Source organism: Indicator indicator, chromosome 2, assembly GCF_027791375.1.
Source record: "Indicator indicator isolate 239-I01 chromosome 2, UM_Iind_1.1, whole genome shotgun sequence".
Classification (NCBI taxonomy): Eukaryota; Metazoa; Chordata; class Aves; order Piciformes; family Indicatoridae; genus Indicator; species Indicator indicator.
Genome location: NC_072011.1, coordinates 3,828,744 through 3,851,257, shown reverse-complemented (window position 1 = coordinate 3,851,257; position 22,514 = coordinate 3,828,744). Strand labels below are relative to the sequence as shown.

At 41.1% G+C, this 22,514-nt stretch overlaps 1 protein-coding gene across 1 annotated transcript in view; it reads right to left on the bottom strand.

The window, feature by feature from the left end:
• Positions 1-12,044, bottom strand: part of TTK (TTK protein kinase) — a 32,336-nt gene extending 20,292 nt beyond the window's left edge. The window contains 4 exon segments of the mRNA XM_054398334.1: positions 2,823-2,966; positions 8,128-8,234; positions 11,414-11,639; positions 11,900-12,044. Of these exon segments, the coding sequence (XP_054254309.1) occupies positions 2,823-2,966; positions 8,128-8,234; positions 11,414-11,639; positions 11,900-12,044 (622 nt within the window).
• Between the last annotated feature and the right edge of the window lie 10,470 nt (positions 12,045-22,514).

Genomic DNA, 22,514 nt, shown 5'->3' with positions numbered 1-22,514 from the left:
CTACTGCAGATTATATTTGTTTCTAAAGACTGAAGTTCTTGCATGATAAGTGCCACTTCAAAAAAGATATACTTTTGTAGTAATATAGCATAAATGGGATACCATCATTTTCTACTGATCTAGACAGACAATTATATTTCAACCCTGAAGAAAAGGACTTGGGGGTGCTGGTGGATGAGAAGCTCAACATGAAGCACCAGTGTGCATTTGCAGCCCAGAAAGCCAACCAGAGCCTGGACTGCATCAAGAGAAGTGTGGCCAGCAGGTCAAGCGAGGTGATTCTCCCTCTCCACTCTGGTGAGCCCCCACCTGGAGTACTGTGTCCAGTTCTGGAGCCACTATTACAAGAAGGATCTGTAGGTGCTGGAAGGTGTCCAGAAAAGGGCCACAAGGATGATCAGAGAGCTGGAGCTCCTCTCCTGTGAGGACAGACTGAAAGAGTTGGGGCTGTTCAGTCTGGAGAAGAGAAGGCTCTGAGGAGACCTTCTTGTGGCCTTCCAGTATCTGAAGAGGGCTACAAGAAAGCTGGGGAGGGACTTTTTAGGGCATCAGGGAGTGATAGGACTGGAGGGAATGGAGCAAAACTAGAAGTGGATAGATTCAGATGGGATGTTAGGAAGAAATTCTTCCCCATGAGGGTGGTGAGACACTGGAACAGGTTGCCCAGGAAGGTGGTGGAAGCCTCATCCCTGGAGGTTTTTAAAGCCAAGCTGAATGCATGGATGTGGCTCTGAGCAACCTGATGTAGTGTGAGATGTCCCTGTCCACCAGGGACCCAATCTAGGGTTGGAACTAGATGATCCTTGAGATCCCTTCCAAACCTGACAGTACTATGACAGGCTTGCAACCAGAAGGAGCTTTCCAGAATAAGCACAAAAAGGCCTGCAACAATTGTTAAATATGTTACTACTTGTTCTCCACATGCTATTAGTTGTAAACTGCAGTTAAACACACACAAGGAAGATTCAAGATGTCCAAAGACTGTCCAAGCAATTTAACTTCTAACTACAAAACTTCACTGCTGATCTTAACCTATATGAAGGAGGATGAATACAAGCACCAAAACCACTCAATAGCAGCTTGGGAGAAGTGAGGAAGAAACCTGTGCTCTCAGAACAAGATGAATTTCCAAGTGGACATTTTGCTGGATTAAAAACTGGCTGGGCCCAAAGAGTGGTGGTGAATGGAGGTAAATCCAGTTCGTGGTCTGTTCCAAGAGGTGTTCCCCAGGGCTCAGTTTTTGGCCCAGCCTTTTTGAATGAAGTGATCAGAAGTCAGAACTCTAATGCAAATCCACCGACACTTCAGTAGCTGCCCATGAACACACTGTGTTCAGGTTACAGTACAGAAAAGCTGCAGTCCAAGCAATTTTAGGAGCCTTCAGATATACAATAATCTCTTTTTAAAATTCAAATTAATCTGATTATTCAGACAAGAATCTCCTCCACAAGAAAACTTTTTTCTGACAATCAGAGACCAAGGAACATTTGGAAAAAAAAAAAACCTTATGTAGTATGATCTTCTCCCACACATAAGCCTTGTTTTCCATCAGGATGGGGAATTTGCTCAACGAATAAACCATGGCTATCCACAGCCTCTCAAGAAATCACAATTTAAGAACTGTTTCTCTCAACACTTTTAAATTCTATACCAGTTCATTAAAATTAGACTACCAGAACTTCACCAGCCCATCACAAGGTACACTTCAAAGCTGTGTATATTTAGCCTGTGTGTTTCAGTTACAATTCTCCTCTACCACCAGTAGCTCTTCACATTTTCAGCTGTAAGCTCTATTAGAAAGTATAAATATCTAACAACCACCAGAGGATCACCCTCTGCAGAATTAGGGAAGACTATGGCTCCTGCAAAACCACAGACACTGCATTGAGGATAGAACAAAGTACTGCAGGAATAAGGAGGAATAACAGTTACCAGGACAGGTTAGGGGATGCCCTGATGCAAAGCAGCTCCACAGAGAAAGACCTTGGAGTCCTAGAAGACAGCAAGTTCTGCATGGGACAACAATGTGCCCTTGTGGCCAAGAGAGCCAATGGGATCCTGGGGTGCAGCAAGAAAAGTGTGGCCTGCTGGGCTAGGGAGGTTTTTCTTCCCCTCTACTGTGCCCTGCTGAGATCACACCTGCAATCCTGTGTCCAGTTTTAGGCTCCCCAATTCACGTGAGACAGAGATCTGCTGGAGAGAGTCCAATAAAGAGCTATATGGATGATTAGGGAACTTGAGCATCTCCCCTGAAGAGAGACTGAGAGCCCTGGGGCTGTTTAGTCTGGAGAAGAGAAGACTGAGGGGATCTGATCAATGCCTATCAATATCTAAGAGCATGGGTGTCAAGTGGAGGGGGCCAGGCTCTTTTCGGTGGTGCACAGGAATAAGACAAGGAACAACAGGTTCAAGCTTGAACATAGAAGATTTCAGCTCAACATGAGGAGAAACTTCTTCAGAGTGAGGGTGACAGAGCCCTGGAACAGGCTGCCCAGGGGGCTTGTGGAGTCTCCTTCTCTGGACACATTCAAAGCCTGTCTGGATGCATTCCTGTGCAGAATACCCTGGGTGATGCTGCCTGGCAGGAGGGTTGGACTTGATCACTGGAGGACCCTTCTAACCTCTAATGTACTATGATACTGATACAGAAAGATGCCTGTGTAGAATAAGGATATTACAGATAATTACTGGTTTAGACAATAGCAAATTGAGTTTATACCTGCAAGAGACAAACATTAGATAGTTGTTTGTTTGTTTTTTTTTTTAAACCTAGGATTACAACATGAGTAAACTCAACCAACATTGTAAGCAATTGCAGTTACCTGCTAAGTTCTCTTTCTCTTCATCTGAAAGCAGCTGCTTTTTTTGCAAATAGAAGTTTTGCAGGGCAGTTTCCAACATTTCTAGTGGAACAGCAGAGCACTCCACAGCTTTCTGAAGGAGCTGCTTACACTTCTTCACATTTCCTAAATAGCAAGGAAAACAGACTTAAGAACTCAAGGAAATAAAAAAAATAATCATGGGGCAACATGGCCTTGTTTATTTGTTTTTCATATGTGACTACATTCATGCCAACCTTTGTCCACTTTGCATCATTCTCTGAAGACAAAGTTCATTAGGCACTTTCCCCCTCAGATAACCACTTCATACCATGCCTGGAACTAGTGCCAAATGAATCAGGCAAGTCAATTTTTCACATGAAGTTGAACACCAAGTCACAAAATATGCTTTCTGAACTCAAGTGCATTCTCAGTGTTTGCTCAGTATTGCAGGAACTGTAGGGAAATAACACAAAAATCTAAAATCCAGGGTTGGGCTTTTTTTGGTAGTATCAGCAAGGAAAGAAGACCTTCATGGACTTCCATTTCTATCTGCCCAGATACAAACTTTATTACAAATGCATCATAAAATATCTTTAAATGCACTTAATAGAAATCAAAGCTAAAAGAAGCTATTAAATCAAACATCACTACTTTAATTAAACAGTACTACAGTTAAAATAAGAGGAGTGAAAAGGAAAGATGTTTCACACTTTACTAAGTGCCACAAATAGAGACTGAAAAGAACTGGGGGGAAGAGGGGGTGTTCTAACAAAACATTGCAAGCAATCGATTCACATATATAAGCATGTCCACAGAGCTATTAAAAAGAAATAATCTTCAGAGTCAAATAAAGAAAGAAGTATACTGAAACCAGAATAATTTATTTGGTTTAGAGAGCAGCAGGGCAAAACAAAGCAATGTTAGAGCTGTTAACATCCTTGAAGTCTCAAATGCCCTTTGTCCTCAGTTCAAAGCAGCAAAATGTAAACCACTTTGTTGTTACAGGTACTATATATACACATACTCCTTTCTTATACAATATGCTGTTTCAGAGCACTAGCATTCAAATCTCCAATGATAACTGAAGTTAGATGTGACTGTCACCTCAAGTTCAGACTAGGAGTGGGGAAAAAGAGTGGGGTGTATATATAAAGAACTTATGCTTACGTAGCTTATTTTAAGAACATTAAATGGGTAATGTTGGACACTGAAGCAAGGCAAACAAAAAGTGGGCTATTTAATTTAAAATCAGTTTTGCACCATTTGTTATGACTTGGGGTTTTAACCACAATCAAATACTTTCTTCCAAATTGTTAGCAAGTGGATAGACTTTGTGTTTCTTTAGGAATCCTTAAAGCAGCATTCTATCTTTAGCCATATATAGTAACCACATATTACTTCAACAAGACCTGCTACTCAAAATGAGAGTAATTATTCCTTAGTATTATATACCACATTGAGTAACATGACAAAAACCACCTATGGGAAAAATAAACCTCTCCATTCCCTTAAGAGGTGAGGAACTTCACTTTGTTCCCCCTTACTTAAGAGATGAGGAACCAAGGCACAACAGTAAAGCCACAAGTATCTGAGTTTCAAAACAGTCCACTTCATCACATACAAAAAGCTTGAATGATATACCTAGGCACATTACATAGCCAAAAGCAGAGATTTATGGTCATGAGTTCCAAGCAACAGGCAGTAAAGCTTGCTTCAAGCACACCACCCAAGCCACACTGAAACACAGCTCCTCATCTGGCCTGTTTCAATGAAGTTGTATTTGGCATTTAAATAAAATCAAAATAGAATGGCACCTTTGTGTCATTCCATTTTCAGGTCATACATATTTATAAAGGAAATCAATATCAATTTCCCAACCATAATTTTAGGACTTCGACTTGAGCTTTAGTTCATTATTTTGCTTGACACAGGGAAGTGAATGTAGAATTAATTTTCTTCTTAGTGGAAAGGGAAATCAAGATGAATCCAGAAGAAACTGCCAAGTGGGCCAAAGCACTGTTGACACCATTGGGATGAGGAGGTAACAAAGCATTGCCTTCCTCCTTTCCCTCTGGACTCAGGTGGGCACTCAAGTGAAAGAGGAGCAGCATTCAAAGTGACAATACACAACCCACATATTAATGCTCTTTGAGGCACCCAAGCAGGGACAACATTGCCCAATGTCAAATAGGCCATCCAAGGAGAACAGGTACAAATCAGATAGCATACTGCAGATAAAAAAACAAGCCAATCATAAATGGCTAATTCCTTTGGGATTAGGATCTCACTTTAGGTTGACTGTTTTCTGTCAAAGAGATACTATTGCACGAACACATCCCATAGTTACAGGGTAATTAAATTCACAAGTGATTGGTAACCAGTAGTAATATTTCTACATTTTAAATTACACAACAGGTTTTGCTTACTACGTCTATTTGACAATATCTTTATTATTGCAGTACTACTGTTTTATCTTTTTAACCAGCATGCAGTGCTTACTAAAATTATTAGTTACTTTCTATTATTTAAAAGTTCAACACCACAAGTACATATTAAAACAAGAACAGCCAGACAAGTCACTCCTCTGAAACAAAAACTGGAATTTCAAGTCACAAACATGCAGATTGCCTTATTCTTGTCCTGTGAAGGAGTCATATCCAGCATCCACCAATTATTTTACATGGCACGTATTTCTGCAGGGGGGGGATTTTCAGTCTTTCCTTCTCCATTACAAATCAATTTATTAGTTAAGAAAACAACTGGACAACTTAAGTAGAAGAAAAATGACTATTCGCTGACTGATTTTAATACAGAGGTTCTACTTCATGGGACACACTTTGCACATCTAAACTGTATCCCAAAACACAGTCAAAAAGTACTTGGCTGAAAGTATTTTCCACTGGTAGTGGTTTTATCTACAAGCAACCCAAGTAAATGTAAAGAATAATATCTAATGAGATGTATTCAGAATCCAGAGTATAGAATAGACAGTTTAATCTTGAATTACTTGTGTTTACATTTTGTGAGAATTTCTCATATTAAATAATACACAACAGCTTACATTATACTAATGAAAACCATGAAGAAAAAGAAACCACAAAGTTATGAAAATATATCTCCCATGGCTCTATTCAAAGAAGATGAAAGCTTCAACAGAACATGCTTTTCTTTCTGGACAGAGCAAGCTGTTAAAGGGAAGAGAAGCAAATGACATAAAATGACATGGATCACTGCTCAAATCACGCACAAAAAGAGATTCAAACACAGAAGCCTGTGGGTAGTCAGCACAACTTTTCTAACAATTACCACAGCCACCCTCCCTACACATGACAGGAAAAAAGTGACATAAGCCCTTCGTGGACTATTGGCCCAGAGTACTCATGACATTGTTCTAGATCATAACTAACAAAGACTAGGACAGTCTAGAGGGAGAACTCCAGAACCCCTCACTACAAGAGACATTGAGGTCCTGCAGCAGGTCAAAAGAAGAGCACAAAGCTGGTGAAGGCCTTGAGCAATCCAGTCTAGTGGGAGGTGTTCCTACCCATTGCAGCAGGGTTAGAATTAGATGATCTTTAAGGTCCCTTCCAATCTAAACCATTCTATCATTCTGTAAGGATCTGGAATACAGGTCATATGAAGAGCAGTGGAGGGAACTGCAGCTGTTTAGCCTGGAGGAAAGGAGGCTGAGGACAGACCTCATTGCTCTCTACAACTATGTGAAAGGAGGTTATAGCAAAGTGGGGATTGGTCTCTTCTCCCTTAGTATCAAGTGATAGGACAAGAAAAATGGCCTTAAGTTGCATCAGGGAAGTTTAGATAGGACATTAGCAGAAACTGCTTCCCGGAAAGGATTCTCCAACACTGGAATAGGCTTCGCAGGGAGGGGCCTGAATCCCCATCCTTGGAGGTATTTAAAAGATGGGGAGATGTGGTGTTCAGGAACATGGTTTAGTACCAGACTTGGTAGAGTTACAGAATGGTTGGACTTGATCTTAAGGGTCTTTTTCAACTGAAATAATTTTATGATTCTGTGAGGGAAAAAAAACCACACCCAAAACGCTTCATAGTGAAGGAAAAAGGGGAAAAAGAACAAGTGATGCAAAGGCAATCATCCATCACCTTCTAGCAGACAAATGCCCAACCACTGTCTAAGCATCATTACTGTGGAAAGACTATCCTCCAGTTTTTTTATTGCTGAGCATGACGCTATATGGCATGAAATATCCCTCTGGTCAATTCTGGTCAGCTGCCTTAGCTGCCTGCCTGCCAACCTTTTACCCAGCCCCAGCCTTTGGGCAGAAGAGAGATCAAACAAGAGAGAAATCCTTGACACTGTGCAAGCACTGTTCAGCAGCATTTAAAGCACTAGTGCATTACCAACACTGTTATAAGTCACAGATCTAAACCACAGGATGATATGAGCTGTTAAGAAAACTAATTCTACCTGAGCCAGGTCCAGTACACCAATGAACAGGATAGAAAAAGAGGCATCTTAACAAAGGGAACTAGAATTTTTGAGTGAACATCACTCTCCTGTCAGAGTGTCTTGCCTAAAACACTATTCATAGGGCACCACATGCCAAACTACCATTCTGTTTTGAATGCTGAGAAACTGCATCCCCACTTCAGCTGGCTGGAACACGGCGTCTAGGAAACTGACGAAGAAGTCAATGCACAACTTTTATGAAACAGAAGATATGAACCATCTCTGTTGTCTCAACATGACCATTCAACAGGAAACAGAAGAATCAATTAAAATCCAATTGCTACCTACTTAAGAACCTGAGTAACAGGAGAAAAAAACAGAACCAAATTGCACATTTATGATATATTTAGATTTCAAAAACCACAACGAATCTATAGCTGCCGTTCGGAAGAAGTCAGAATTTCTTCTGCAAGCTGGAAGCATCTATAGAGAAATTACTATTCAAATTTGAGCATTACTTTTTCAACACAGCAAGAGCCTTACTCATGCTGCCCACTGAAAGATCTAAGCTTAAAAAAAAAGATACAACAGAAAAGCACTGCCAATTTTCATCTTGGTTAAAAGTTATTCTGAAAAGGAAAAGCCTCTTCAGAGCTGTGAACACATTTGGATTAAACAAAACCACATCTTCTCATGAAATTTCAAGTAAAAACAACAAAATCCAGATTTTTCTTGTAATACCTACTTGTTTCCTTGCAAATTATGTAACAGAAGTTCAAAACAACAAAACCTACAACAACACAGAACAGCAACACCAAACAAGTTTTGGGTTTGTTTTTTATTTAGTGCCTGGTTGGGATTTTTATTTTTACACACCTTGTGATAGCTCAAACTGTGCAAAAGCCACGTGCACAAAAGCAAAGTTCTTGCAGTTCAGTCTGGCCAGATGAAATTGGTCCCGTGCCTCCTCTGGATCTTGAAGGCTGTAAAGACAGCATATCAATAGTTATACAAAGTGAAGAGCCTGAGTAACAAGGATGAAGTTCCATATGCTGGATGACAGCTTCAGGTAATTCTCCAAAAGCAATCCATCTTTAACTATAGAGTCTTAACCTGCCAATGGAAAGATTGATATCTGACCCTTTCCAAAAGCCAGAGTGTGCTTAAATCTGAAGCAGAAAGATCAAGGACTCATTCTTCATCACTGTTAATATTATTTCTCAAGATATGTAGCTGTTTTCATTCGTAACACCCACTACCTTGCACAGAACACACACACATAGCTCTTCCAGGCTACATGCTGGCGTTATCCAGAGAAAAATCATTCTTCTAGATGCATCCACTCCTATACTATGAGGCTGCAAGGCAGGAGAAAAAAAGGACATTGCTTTGGAAACACCAAGTCTGGAAGTGGATCATATTAATCAAGTCAGAAGAAATACTACATACATTATTAGTTACAGGCTGCAGCAATATGGTCACCAAATTTCCCATTCATTTAATCAGCACTGAACTCCAGAATTCCACTTAAGTTCAAGATGTTTTTACATCAAAGAGCTTCTGCAACTGTATCCAAATTGTCAGAATCCCTTAACAGGGAGACAGGTCACTGAAGAGTTGTTTCTGTTGGCACATCTGTAATACCATACATACAGAAAAGTGGACAACAAGAGTACCTATCCAACACCTACCACTATTAAGGGTTATATAGGAACATGGAGTCTCTACAAGACACAGGGAATTCATTCCCTTTTACTCATACTTTGAGACAACAGTCTTGGCAGTTAAATTTGGGAGCACAAGGTAGATTTAAGTCCATTTTCTGCAATAGTAATATTCTATACTTCCAAAATGTACAGATGTGCCACAAAGTCCAGATGAAATAATTCACATTTTAGTTTCTTCACTTCTGCTAAATTTTAATCTTTGTTTTACTTTCAAACAGATGTTGTTAAGTTGAACAGCTGAGATGCTTGCACACAATATACCAACATTCAAGTATTCTACAGCTTCAGAAAATATTCAGGATAGAAAAGGCCCAAATCTACACCACTATGAAATAAATTGACATGACATTTCAATGGACTCTGTCCCCCGTTAACATTTTTATTACTGAAAATCTGAATCAAGAAATACAGGAATTGCTTCCAAAAATTCAACCCTGGTTCAACAGGTTAGTAAAAGGTAGTACTTAGAAGCAGGGATAGTGAAAAATGTATGACAGAGGCTTAAAAAATGAAGTACAGAAAAGCACAACACCAAAAGACAAAGTAAGTATTTCCAGTAAAATTCCATGGAATTAAAAATGAGAAAAGTCTTTATCATGGCTTAGGCATGTTGCTAGACTCCAAGTTGAATAAACTCAGCTCCAATCATCCAGGCACAGAAGACTACATCAGCAGGCAAGGTGACAGTAACAGAATTGAGCTGTAGCCTGTAACTTTCAACAAGCATGTTAAATGTTAAGTTCCTGTAGAAAGCAGCAATGGTTTGAATAGCGATATACAAACCAAGACCTAATGTTAACAGGCACCAAGTGCCACACACTTGGTGGCAGTGTCCAACACCCAGAATCATAACATGAAAGAAGGCCTAGCATAGCTGATGTGTAACAGGGATCATCAATCCCAGATGCAGCTGACTGGTCACCTGTGCCTTTTTCAGAGTGCATTCAAGGGTTCTTCAACCAACCTCACTATCATGATAATTAAAAGTGTTTTGCATAGTCAGAGAAGATACCAGGACAATACAGGTCCAGTGCCAAGAACAGAATAATCCAGCTCTGATCTGCAGACAGTGTTGATGCCAATAGACCCTAAAATTTCAAGCCCTTGTCACTGCTTCTGAAGCTTGTGATGCCCCAGCTTGCTTTTCCTGTTCTCTTAAATGTTCCACCTAACAACAAGCAGAACTCTGTTGAACAGCACCTTTTGTCACCCAAAGGTGATATCAGAGCACCTATGCAAATTGTTGCTTCAATTGCAATAGCAGAAAGTACAAGCTGAAAGCTTATGTTACAGTTTGTTCTGAGGAAATGCAACTAGTCCTTAAACAAGAAGTCCATTACTCAGTGTCTTTAAAGACAGAAGGTCTTTCTAGAAGATCGGCTTTTTTCACAAGAACACCTTACCTCTTCAAGATACTAAGGATTCACAGCAGGTAATTATTCACTCCTGCTTATTTCTCAACAGTAGATTCAACAGATTACTTCCATTGTATGCTTTTAGTAAACACAGATGCAGCAAGATCCATGCAAACGATAGTACAGACAAAGAAGCAGATGATATCTTACTGCAAGATCAAGCCACCTGCCAAAAAGCTAAACAGGAAGACATACAAGAAATGGAAAAAGACTAGCTTTGTTCACTGGAAGACCACCTGCTCAACTCCAAGGATTGATACGCTGCATTACAACTCTTGCTGCAATGATATTTCATGTGACAAAAGAATTCCTTTAAAAAAAAAATGTTATAAATCTGTTCCAAATTATGTCTGAAAAATCTAAGCAACCACACTGCTTGAATTTGGACTGAACAATAGACTGTGACCAAAAAGCATCCTAATTTCCAAATTATAAAAGTATAGAACATTGAGTGATTCTTCTTGTTCGAAGGCAGCTGGTTTAATGTAGCTGGGATAAGTCTTTCCTATTAAGGGAAAAGGCAGACTAGACAAGGATAGACCTCTATGGTTTGACTAGATGGACCACATAACAGCAAATTGTCTACCTCACAGCCAAATCAGCTATACAAGTCCACATGGAAATCAATCCTAACTTACAACATACTGTTTAACACACTGATTACAGTTACCCAAAGATATACCAGATTTCACCCACGTAGCTTCTTTTGAGCTGAAGAATAAAGCTGTGGAAAAAGGGCCTTAAGCTATTTCCCAATGTATGTAATACATAGAACCCAGAAAAAGAAAAAAAAAGTGTTAACATCTCTAAGTCCATCAGCTCTGAACAATCGTGTTTATCAGCATATACAAAACCTGACTGACCAAAGGTGCTCAGAGCTTCAAGAAGCCAATACAAAAACATCCACACTTAAAACGATAATTTGCTGCAGAAACCACAAACAAAACCAGGCTGTTTTTTATCACCAGCCAAATGCAGAATTCTCAATGAGGAGTTCTTGTACTGATAATCTGTACTTACGCTTTCAACTCAGCAAATCTCACAAGGATGCGAGCATAGTTCTCATCCTGGCTATGCTTCTCTGCAGGTAACACGGTCACTGCTTGACTGTAACGCCCAATGAGCCTGTTCAGTAGGCTAACACCCATCTGAGGAATACCCTTTTTCTCCATCTTCAGCAAAAAACACAGCCAATCTTCTGGATTATTTGTTGTCATTATTATTTGATTAACAGTTGCTGAGTTATCTGACAGAAGAAAAAACACAAAAATGAAATTGATTAAAACTGCAGCAAACATGAACACAGAAAAATACTTTTTATAAGCTTTCATGCAAGACAGAGAGGGATTTATTTTCAACATAATTAAACACAGGAGAGATGAAATGTATTTTGTGGTCATCAATACTGAAGAAATACTAAACCTTAAATTCTTTCAATTAAAAGTTCTTTCACTTAACCTAGATTAAGATCTGTTGCATAAGTGAGAACTCCAATAAAAACACTACCTGTTGTATCAGCAGAGATTTTAGTATAGTTAAGCTCATCTGTCACATTGTCTTCATTTCTGTATTTGTTTCTCAAGTCTCTAACTCTATTCATGATTGAAGCAATTTGTGGCAGTCCTCCTTCACTTTGGTCTTCTTCCTCCATCTGCAGACAAAAGGTTAAAATCCAGTGAAGCTCTTAAGAACCCAGTTGTAAACCATCCTAACTGGAATTACCCTGGGAAACCCTCTCCTTTTGCAGCTCAAAACTCAACCAATTTATGCAACAAAAATATTCTCTTCACCTTTGTCAGTGTTGTTAAACAAGTGAACTTCCTTGCAGAAGTCAACTTAAAGGAGCAAAGGGATCAGTCACATCTGCCCAAATACTAGTCCATGGTTCACAGTAGCCCTTTCCAATCAAGTGTATTCAGAGTTTATATAAAATGGGGAGTGGGATATGTTGCCTCAATAGTTATGAGTCTACTGTATTAAAGTACATCTCAAATTCCTACATTAGGATGGTCAAGAGGCAGTCCTCCCCCTAGCCATACACTCCTGCCAACCACTTGAATGAACAGGAGTGGAACAAGCATTTGTCAGACTTCATGGTGACATGGCTCAGTGATAAATCCCAACACAAAGCAACACAAAATAGAGGCAGACTTCTACCTTTTTCCTTGGTTTTTTTTTTCTGCTCTCTCAACTGTGTCACCATATGGACATAAGAAAGGAAAGGCAGGAAGGAGAGACTTTCCTCTGATGACACCTGTAAGGTTGGGTTAGACTACACTCCTTCCTTAAACATTTTTCACATTGGAAGAAAACTTGATAGTATATACTTGAAGTTTTAATATTTTTCTCCATCACAGATACAACTTAAAATAGGAATACTAAGTTTCAAGACATAAAAGATACTTACAACCCATCTTTTAGCATTGCCTCCTCTCTGTGTAGGCCACAGTTTTTATTTAACATAATACATGTATAATCAGACAGAGAAGCACACTCTAAAAATATTATTCACATTATGCTACAATTTTAACATTATCATTCTCGAAAGCAGCACTTAATTGGAATTTGGTGCACTTGCATCACAGATTCTAAACCAAGCATTTTGAAACAGTTCCTTGTCCTAGCTCTCATTAACTTTTGCTGTTGCAAAATTTCACCACCTGTGTATCCAAAAGGATGATTTCTTAGAGATTTCTATCAGAAGAGAGAAGATTCCTTCGAAAGAGCTAGGTAAGGACTTACAAGTTCATATCCAAGTACAAATCAGGGCAGAGTGCATACAGGTATGTCAGAGTGCGTGGAAAGATGAAAGAATATAGGAAAAATGTAAAAACTAAGTTAAAGTAGAAGTTAGGTTCACCAAACATGGTATTTGGGAAGATTGCAGAAGAATTTTTAAGTCTTTTCTACCTAGCTTAGGTATTAAATGCTACATGCAAGTGTTTGCAATTATTTATTAATCTGGTCATTTAAATCTAGGTTTGCAGCTGCTAACATGTCTAAATGAATGCAGGAAGTGTAAAGCACCTCACTCTCAAACCTCAATATTTCATAACATAGGGGTACACAAGACTGATCTGTTGACTAAGTGTCTGACTTTCAGATCACAGACTAGCAAGGACACAGCAAATTGAACTACACTGAAATGATAATTGCCTAACACTTCATTAAAAGACAAGAGCTCCACCAACCAATAAATGCTGAAAACCGCTGTTGTGATAAAATATCTGGTGGGGATGCACAAAAAGCTTGGAGCTTTTTGCCAGCAGAGCTAGTGGAAGAACACATACTCAGCATTTCAGAGGCAGCACAGGCAAGCACTTGAGAAAAAAGGCATTCGCTGCCCCCCTTACTTGAAACTTGCACATTTCAGCACCTTCTCATCCAAAGTACTCTTCCCATCACAATATTCTATTAATATTCTAAAATCCACTAACACAAGTTTTCATGTTCCTTACTATGTACACACATCTGGCAATCTATTGCAGATGTAGTTACTTCCTACTTCAGATAACCAAATCTGTACACCACAAGCAACCAAACTTCTACATCCTCTTTAGCACAAGCTTATCCCATCCTGATAACCCCCTTCCTCCAGGAGACACCCTTATTATTTCAAAATGCCAACACAAACACAGCTAAGAATCTATGCAGTCTGAGCAGAGCAAGAGTGCTAAAATAAAACGAAGATCACCAGATTTTTGCCCTTTTTCCCCCCACAACAAAAACTCTATAATTTCATGAAACACACAGCTTTTCCAACATTGAATGTTCCCCCGACCTGTGGGGAATTAAGCACATATCCAGGGAACCCAGATTCCTGATTATTGTGAAGTAAGGCCCAGAAACAGGGAATGTAACACACCCTGGACAGATTAAATAGCTTCAAACAAAGACTAAGTTTGTTTTTACAGTGAATCTTTGGTATTTTTTCTTCTGGTATAAACAAATCAATGCAAATTTGCTAGAAGCCCCAGAGAGATTAAATCTGGTTTAGATTAATTGCTAATAGAGATAATTAAATGGGATAAAGTAAATTCATCCACTTCTCATTCCACTACCTAAAAACCCAAACCTGGCACCACTTTCAAAAGTGCCAATTAATTTTTTCAAGCATCAATCATCCCTAGTTTGCATTTCTTTAACAGCAGCAGACTCCCAGCTTTCCACAGACTATAAACCAGAAAGATTGTCATGTTTACAGACCTTGCTTATACAGCAGAAGTAGGCATATTTCACTTTCTTCTGTACTAGAAATGGCCCACCAAGAATATCAAATCTACACTTGTCTCTAGAGAAATGCTGGCTTAGTAGGTTCAAAGCAGGGGTTTTGTGGTGTTAACTCCAAGATTTAGTCTGGCAAAAGCACCATCTACATGACCACTATTGAATCTCCTCTTTATGACAATATAGTTTAAGATCTATACTTGAACGGTACTCATTCTCTCTAAGTATGGATGCAGTCAGCTTCTCCAGAATCTGAAGCACCAAGAATGTCAAAAGAAAATTACTTCATGTTTAATAATATGATGGCCTACCATAAGAACTGCAATTGTTAAAAATGCCCAAGTGGATTTTCTTTTTCAAAGCACATTTATATTTTCCTCAACATAAAAGCTTCATTTTTTTTTTTGTAGTGAAAGCTTGCCAAATGTAAATTAAAAAAACAAAACCAACAAACCGAAGAAACCTACACAGAAAAATACCCAAACAAACAAAAAACCCATACACAACAATAACAAAAAACCCACAAACAAAAACAAACTGGAAAAAAAACACAAAAACATTTTCTGCACAAATTTGACCTTAATTGTCATCACTACACATCAAACTTACATTTCTGGTGTGCAGCTTAGCTGTTCAGGGTTCAAAGTGTACTATATGGATAAAACCTCTCCTGCAGAATGTAAATGTCTTATCAAAAAGAATGGATGAGGGTCAGGCGATCTCAGATGATTCCAAGAACCCAACAAGGGCAAGACATGTAGCTCTTCATCCTGAAAAAGTTCCTGTGTATCAAAAATGGAATGGTTAGATGTTGAAAAGTAAATGAGTATGATCATGTCCTGTGAGCTTGCCTAATCTTCATGACATCCCTGAAACAGTTTTCACTAAACCAACAAAACCGTTCTTAATAACAACAGAACAAAAAAAGCTCAGATTACTTTTGGACTGAGGGCAAGCATTTCCAAATGTGTCAGCTTGTTATGACATTTACAGATTTAAAAAGTACACTAAGGGTATATCCACCTGTGTATTGTTATGATTTGTAACTCATCTTTCTACTCATTCCAAAGTTCAACCAAAAGCACATATTCATAGACTCTTTTTGGCTTAATCTGCTGAATGATTACTTTTAAAAAAAGCACATTCAAAATCTGACAAGACAGCAAAGACCTAAAACAGCCACAGGCTGTTACGTAGGCACTCAATAGGAACTGAGCCTCTGAACAGCTACACGGCAGCACAGCCAAGTCTAGAAATCCATACAGAAAAGGAGGTTAGGGACAGGGAACCAAGAAACTGGGAGAACACATATGCAGACATCAGGAAAATATAGAACTACCTCTTAAAAAAAAAATGTAACAAGTTAAAGTAACTTAATTTTCTCATACAGACTCACAAAATAAGAGCCAAAGGACAGTGACAAAAGAGCAGTGTTACAAGTAGATGAAGCTATTGGATTTCACGTCTACTATTTCAAAATACTTACAAAGAGAAATAAAAAAATCCAATCTTGAAATACAGGATTTACTGAAAAAAAAATTAATGCAGTTTCTGAATGGAGCCAGAGGCAGTTTTTCCCTCAAATGCAAACTTTTGAGAAAGTATGAAAATACTTCTCAATCCTTGAACAAAAGGGAAAAAAACTAAACGCTTTTCCGACCCCTGGAATTTACTGATAATTTGCATCCAAGGAAGTGTAGAGAGCTGCAAAATTTAAGCAAGACTCAGAGATTGGTGGGCTTTTTTTCTCCAAGTGAATTGATCAGCCTAGTAAAAGAAATTAGCATTATCCTATTACCTATATTTTCTTATACCCTCACACCGTTGTGGCCAACACCTTAAGTATTTGTTTATCTCTGTTCCTGTGGCTTGAATAAAGCATCTACTCTTGCCAAGATATGCTGAAGAACTTGGAGTTAAGTCCTCTACTCTGTGCAGAGTCCCTGTCTCTACCTATGCCAGCTATGCATTACAAGGAGAGACTGAGGGAGCTCAGGGCTCTTCAGCTTGGAGGAGACTGAGAGGTGAGCTCATTCATGTTTATAAATATGTAAAGGGTGAGTGCCAAGACGATGGAATCAGGCTCTGCTTGGTGATGCCCAATCACAGGACAAGGGGCAATGGGTGGAAGTTGAGGCATAGGAAGTTCCATGGAAACATGAGGAAAAATGTTTTCCCTGTGAGGGTGACAGAACATAGGAATAGGCTGCCCAGGGGCGTTGTGGAGTCTCCCTTTCTGGAGATATTCAGACCTGCCTCAATGCATTCCTGTGTCAGCTGATATAGGTGATCCTGCTCTGGCAGGGGGGGTTGGACTGGATGATCTTTTGAGGTCCCTTCCAGCCCCCAGCATTCCGTGTGTGTGATTTTGGGGTCGCTCTAAATCAGGAACTTTACCTACACACATGTTAACTGACACATTTTCCTCCTCATCACCCCTCCCACATTTAAGCTATCATTCCCTTCCTAGAGCAAGAGCATCACACAAACTGGGGAAACTAATTGTAGCTGCCACCTTCCACAGTATTTGAATATTTATTTTGTTGATACAAGTAGAGCTACCTTCAAATATAGTTATATCAATATTGCTTTACCACACTTCAGTACTACCAAAGACCCTTCACAAAATCACAAAATGGTAGGAGTTGAGAGAGACCTCTGGGAATCTAGTCCACCTCACCTGCCAAGGCTGGGTCACCTAGAGAAGGTCACACAGGAACAGACCCAGACCCTTCCTGCACATTAGGATCTATTACACGGGCATTTAAGCACTTAAAATTTCCTACTCTCAGATCTTGTCACCTTGGTTCAAGGCAAGTAAGAACAGAAACCGGAGACAATAACATAAAACTCTCTTCAGAAACTGCTGCTCATTCAGTTATCAATTAACATTCTGAAAATGATACAAGCAGAAGCTAGTTAGTTTACAGCTTCTTGCCTTCAATCAAAGCAACAATACCTACAAAACTGATAGCCCATGCTCTGAGAGGGTTGGTCTCCTAGGTAAGGGGCTTCTCAGCTCAAGGTTGTATGTATTTTAGCATTACAACGATCTGTTAATGAGTGAAATTCACTCATTAGGAACATATATTGCAACAACTTTACATCTTCAGGGTTTGGTGATAAAAGTTTCATCTTTTAACAATAGGTTCTTGTTTCTTTAAGTGTGTGGCCTTCTGTTTAACGGGAATTTCCAGCACAGGTTAGGTAGGCATCATCAGTCTGAAGTCTTCAAAGACAAAGTTGCTAACAAGGCATGCATTTTATACTGAAAGTGAGCTGCTTTATACCATAAAGCCCCCATCAATGGTCCTTTTAAGGACAGAAAACAAACACAGTATAGCTAACCCTAACTTCAACACTGTCACTGTAACCTAGGCATTTACTCTGTTTCACTCGGGTAACATAAGCAGTCACCAAAACCTAAGTTCAGATGAGTGACAAAGCACTCCAAACCCTCTCCCGCTTCAGTGCCCTTCGTATGCCATATAACAAGACTGAGTTGCATTGCTTTTACCTAGAGTTGGTAACACCTAACTTGTTCCCTACTGCAGCCACTAGCAGAAGTCACCACTTTATCCAGCCACTACTTCCTAAAAACATAGAAATGTGATGGTTTTGAAGCCTCTATCCTAACTTTTCAAAGTGTATACCTGTGCATCATCCTTCCTTCATGGCGTTTACAAGTCTTAAAGAGTAAATGAGAATTTTTTTTAAAGGGAAAGCAAAGCATACAATAAAACGGATCATTTAAAAATATCAGCAACATTAAAAATAATATTTTTTTTAATCTAGTATTAGCTACAAAGACTTAAAGACACAAAATAAGGCTTGCAAATAAGAGTCTACAGCAGAGAAGCAAGTGAGCTGCTGCAGCATTAACAGAAGCTGTATGGCAAGGTTAGAGTTACCAAGAGGCAACAGAGAACAGAGCAGCACAAAACCATTGAGGCACAGTTCTAAAGGCTTAAGGATCTAACTAAAAGACACAACTGAAAGTCGTTTTAAATTCAGAATATCGTTTCAGGTATATCTATTGCTGTATCACCTGCGCTAGGCAGAACTCAACGGGCACACGTTCAAAGTTTTTTCCCCTCTCCGTGTCCACGTGCACCTTCCTATCTCCAAAACAATTTCCATAAATTAACATCAAGCACGTTTCTGCTTTACGTCTATTTCTAGCCAGTGATATACCTCAGCCTAATTGAGGATAACGTGCACAATGGATTGATGTCATCACCCGGCTCTATCTTCATGTATGTTGCCAAGTCTGCAGACAGCTGGATTATCCAGAATGACTTTATCGTTTAATTTCATAACATATCAAACTTGAGTAAGAAAACTACCACTACCAATCTCAAAACCCCTCACCAAACTCAAAGACCACAGAGGTCTTTATATGCCTTAATGATTCTATTACTCCAAATTTCTCGAGAGGAGCAGCTGAGGGAAATGGAGCTGTTTTAAGCCTAAAGAAAAGGAGGCTGAGCAGGGACCTCACTCTCTACAAATATCTGAAAAAAGGTTGGAGCCAGGTGGGTGTCGGTCGCTTCTCCTTAGTAAATAGTGATAGAATGAGAGGAAATGGCCTCAAACTGCACCACGGCAGGGTTAGATATTATCACAGGATCAGAGGATGATAGGGGTTGGAAGGGACCTTTGAAGACCATCGAGTCCAACCCCCCTGCCAGAGCAGGGCCACAGAATACAGCACAGGAACACATCCAGATGGGTCTTGAAAGTCTCCAGAGGAGACTCCACAACCTCTCTGGGCAGCCTGTTCCAGTGCTCTGTGAGCCTCACAGCGAAGTTCCTCCTTATGTTGAGGTGGAACCTCCTGTGTTGAGGAAACTAGAAATTAGAAGAAACTTCTTCACTAAAGGGTTCTCGAACACTGGAAGAGGCTCCCCAGGGAAGTGGCTGACCCCCCAACACCTGGAGATGTTTCAAAGGTGCAGAGATGTGGTTAGAAAAATAGAAATAAATCCCGAGAAGAGGAAGGCGATGAGAACAGGTCATGAAGGAAGAAACAGCCGCCCCATTTCCACAGCCGCAGCACCCTTCGGGGGCGCACGACCTCGTTCTCCACCAAGAGCCACGCCGCAGCCCACCCTCAGGGCCCAGAAGAGCCGAAGAGACCGCGCGTGCACCACCGTCACCCTCAGGCGTGCGCGAGGCAGCGCCGGCCTCCCGCCCGCAGCAGGGAGGGGAGGGCGGGGCCGGGAGAAGATGAACCCCGCGGGCTCCTCCGCCACAAGCGGACCCGGGCACGGAAGGCGGGGGGAGGGGGGGGAGCAGGTAGGGGGGGTGGTACCGCCGCCTCACCGCTAGACGTGCGTCGCTGCCGCCCCCCCCACGCCTCGCTTCTGGCCCGGCCATACTCACGTTTAGCCTCAAGCCGCCGCTACCTCCTTCTCCTGCTGCTGCCCCAGGGTCCGGGACGCGGCTGCGGGTCGAACAAACGCGCGCGCCGCCCTCGGTTTGAATATCACCGACACCCAAAGAGCCCGCCTCTCATTGGTCCGAACGCTCACGGGGAGAGGAAGGAAGCAGGCGCTGATTAGCCGGAGGAGGGAACAACAGCTGAGCCTGCTAGCCTATTGGAGGGAATTTGTGGCGGCAGTGCCATCGATAACAGTCGGGGCTCTTCCCCGCCCCGTTCCTGCCAGCGCCTGATGGGAGTCTTCGGTGCTGCCGGCGCGTCCGGGAGGGGAGCGAGCGGTGAGCATCGCAGGGCTCGTTGCTCGCCCTAACTGTTGAGGAGCCTCTGGGGCTCCCGCACTCCCGCCCGGCAGGGACGGGAGAGTGCTGCCGCGCCGCTCTGCGCTGCGCTGCAGGACGAAAGTGGTGCCTCGCTGTTCAGCTGGAGTGACAGAAACTTGGGAAGAACTTCCCTCAGCGCCGGTGACGGGTGTTTCCCGGCGGGCTGGCTTGCCGCGGGACTGATGGTCTTTATGGGGAGCGGGAGCTCCCACCAGAGCGCTGGTCAGAGCCATCCGGAGCAGCGTGTGGCTCACCGCCGCCCTGGGGTGTTCCGGCATGGCTCCAGTCAGGGAAGGAAAGGGAAATGTGAGCTGCTGCGGTTCGCTTCTTGATTGCGAAGTGCGGAGCACAGAAAAGACATAATGCGAATGTATCTGAAAATACGTCTTCTTTAAGCAATAATCAGGTTTTGAAGCTTCGTGTAGCTGTCACAGAACAGCGAGACTCAGTGGCGTGAGCAACTCCTTAGGATCAGGTCTTTTCTCTACCTTTTGTTCAGATGGAGTCTTTATCACCTGATCATCTCTGCATTGTACCTGAGGCTGCTAAAAGTAGCTCTTTCTGTGAACTGTCCCTTTAGTCTCAGGAGTTAAGGTTATAGTAATACAAATACATTAAGAATAGTGCACCCTCTCAGTCTGCATTCTGACTGTACATATTCATTACTGTGTTCTTTACAGTGGTGAGGTTCTGATGCTTGTAATATTTTGAAGATTGCTAACACTGGTAAAAGCAGTGCAACATGTATATATGTGTATATATATATATATGACTTTTTAATTTGGTAAAGTACTAATTATTAGCTTTGTGTAGGTGCCATATATGACTTATTAATATTACATACGTTGGTCCTTCGTTGAAATTTATCTTCATAGAATCATTCAGCTTGGAAAAGATTGGTCATCATCTCCAACCATTGACCCTACTCTGCAAAGTTCAACCCTAAACCATATCCCCACGCACCACATCCAAATGACCTTAGAAACACACCCAGGAATGGTCACTCCACCATCTCCCAGGGCAGCCCATTCCAAGGCCTGACCACTCTTGCTGTGAAAAAAAGTCCAGTCAACCTATCCTGTTGCAGGTTGAGGCCATTCCTTGTTCTATCACTAATTACCTGTGTGAAGAGACCACCACCAAATTCTACAACATCCTTTCAGGTAGTTGTTGAGAGCAATGAGGTCTCCCTTCATCTTGCCTTTATTCATCTAGAATTTAAGTATCTCATCTAATTTAGTAACGTAAGCTCATACTACAGTCAAGGAAAGTGACATTTCAAGAGAGAAATTCAGTCCAAACACCCAGTTTAAAACGGATGATTCTGTGGAGGTGCCTGTGTTTCTTCCCCTCTACTTCACTCTGGTAAGACCCCACCTGGAGTTCTGTGTCCAGTTCTGGAGCCCCTATTACAACAAGATCTGGAAGTGCTGGGACATGTCCAGAGAAGGGCAATGAGGATGATCAGAGTGCTGGAGCTCCTCTGCTATGGAGACAGACTGAGGGAGTTGGGGCTGTTCAGTCTGGAGAAGAGAAGGCTCCAAGGTGACCTTCTTGTGGCCTTCCAGCATCTGAAGGGGGCTACAAGAAAGTTGGAGAGGGACTTTTCTAGGGTGTCAGGTAGTGATAGGACTAGGGGGGGAGGAACAAAATTGGAAGTGGGTAGATTCAGATTGGATGTTAGGAAGAAATTCTTCCCCATGAGGGTGGTGAGACACTGGAACAGGTTGCCCGGGGAGGTGGTGCAAGCCTCATCCCTGGAGGCTTTTAAGCCAGGCTGGATGTGGCTGTGAGCAACTTGCTGTAGTGTGAGGTGTCCCTGCCCATGTCAGTGGGCTTGGAACTAGATGATACTTTAGGTCCCTTCCAACCCTGACAATTCTATGATTCTCTATGAAATATAGAGCAATTCTAACTCTCAACCAAGATTAAGTGAGATGATATTTTTTCTATGTTGCCTTACTCCTTGCATACATACATTTTTTGGTGGGTTTGATATTTTGTCACGCTGGAGCCTTCAGTGTTACAGCAGAATCTAAATCTAATAAAAATTTAAAGAGGCAGCACAAATTGTATGAATCCTGCTCTACAGCTACATAAGGATATAACAAGTGATTATTTTATTTGCATG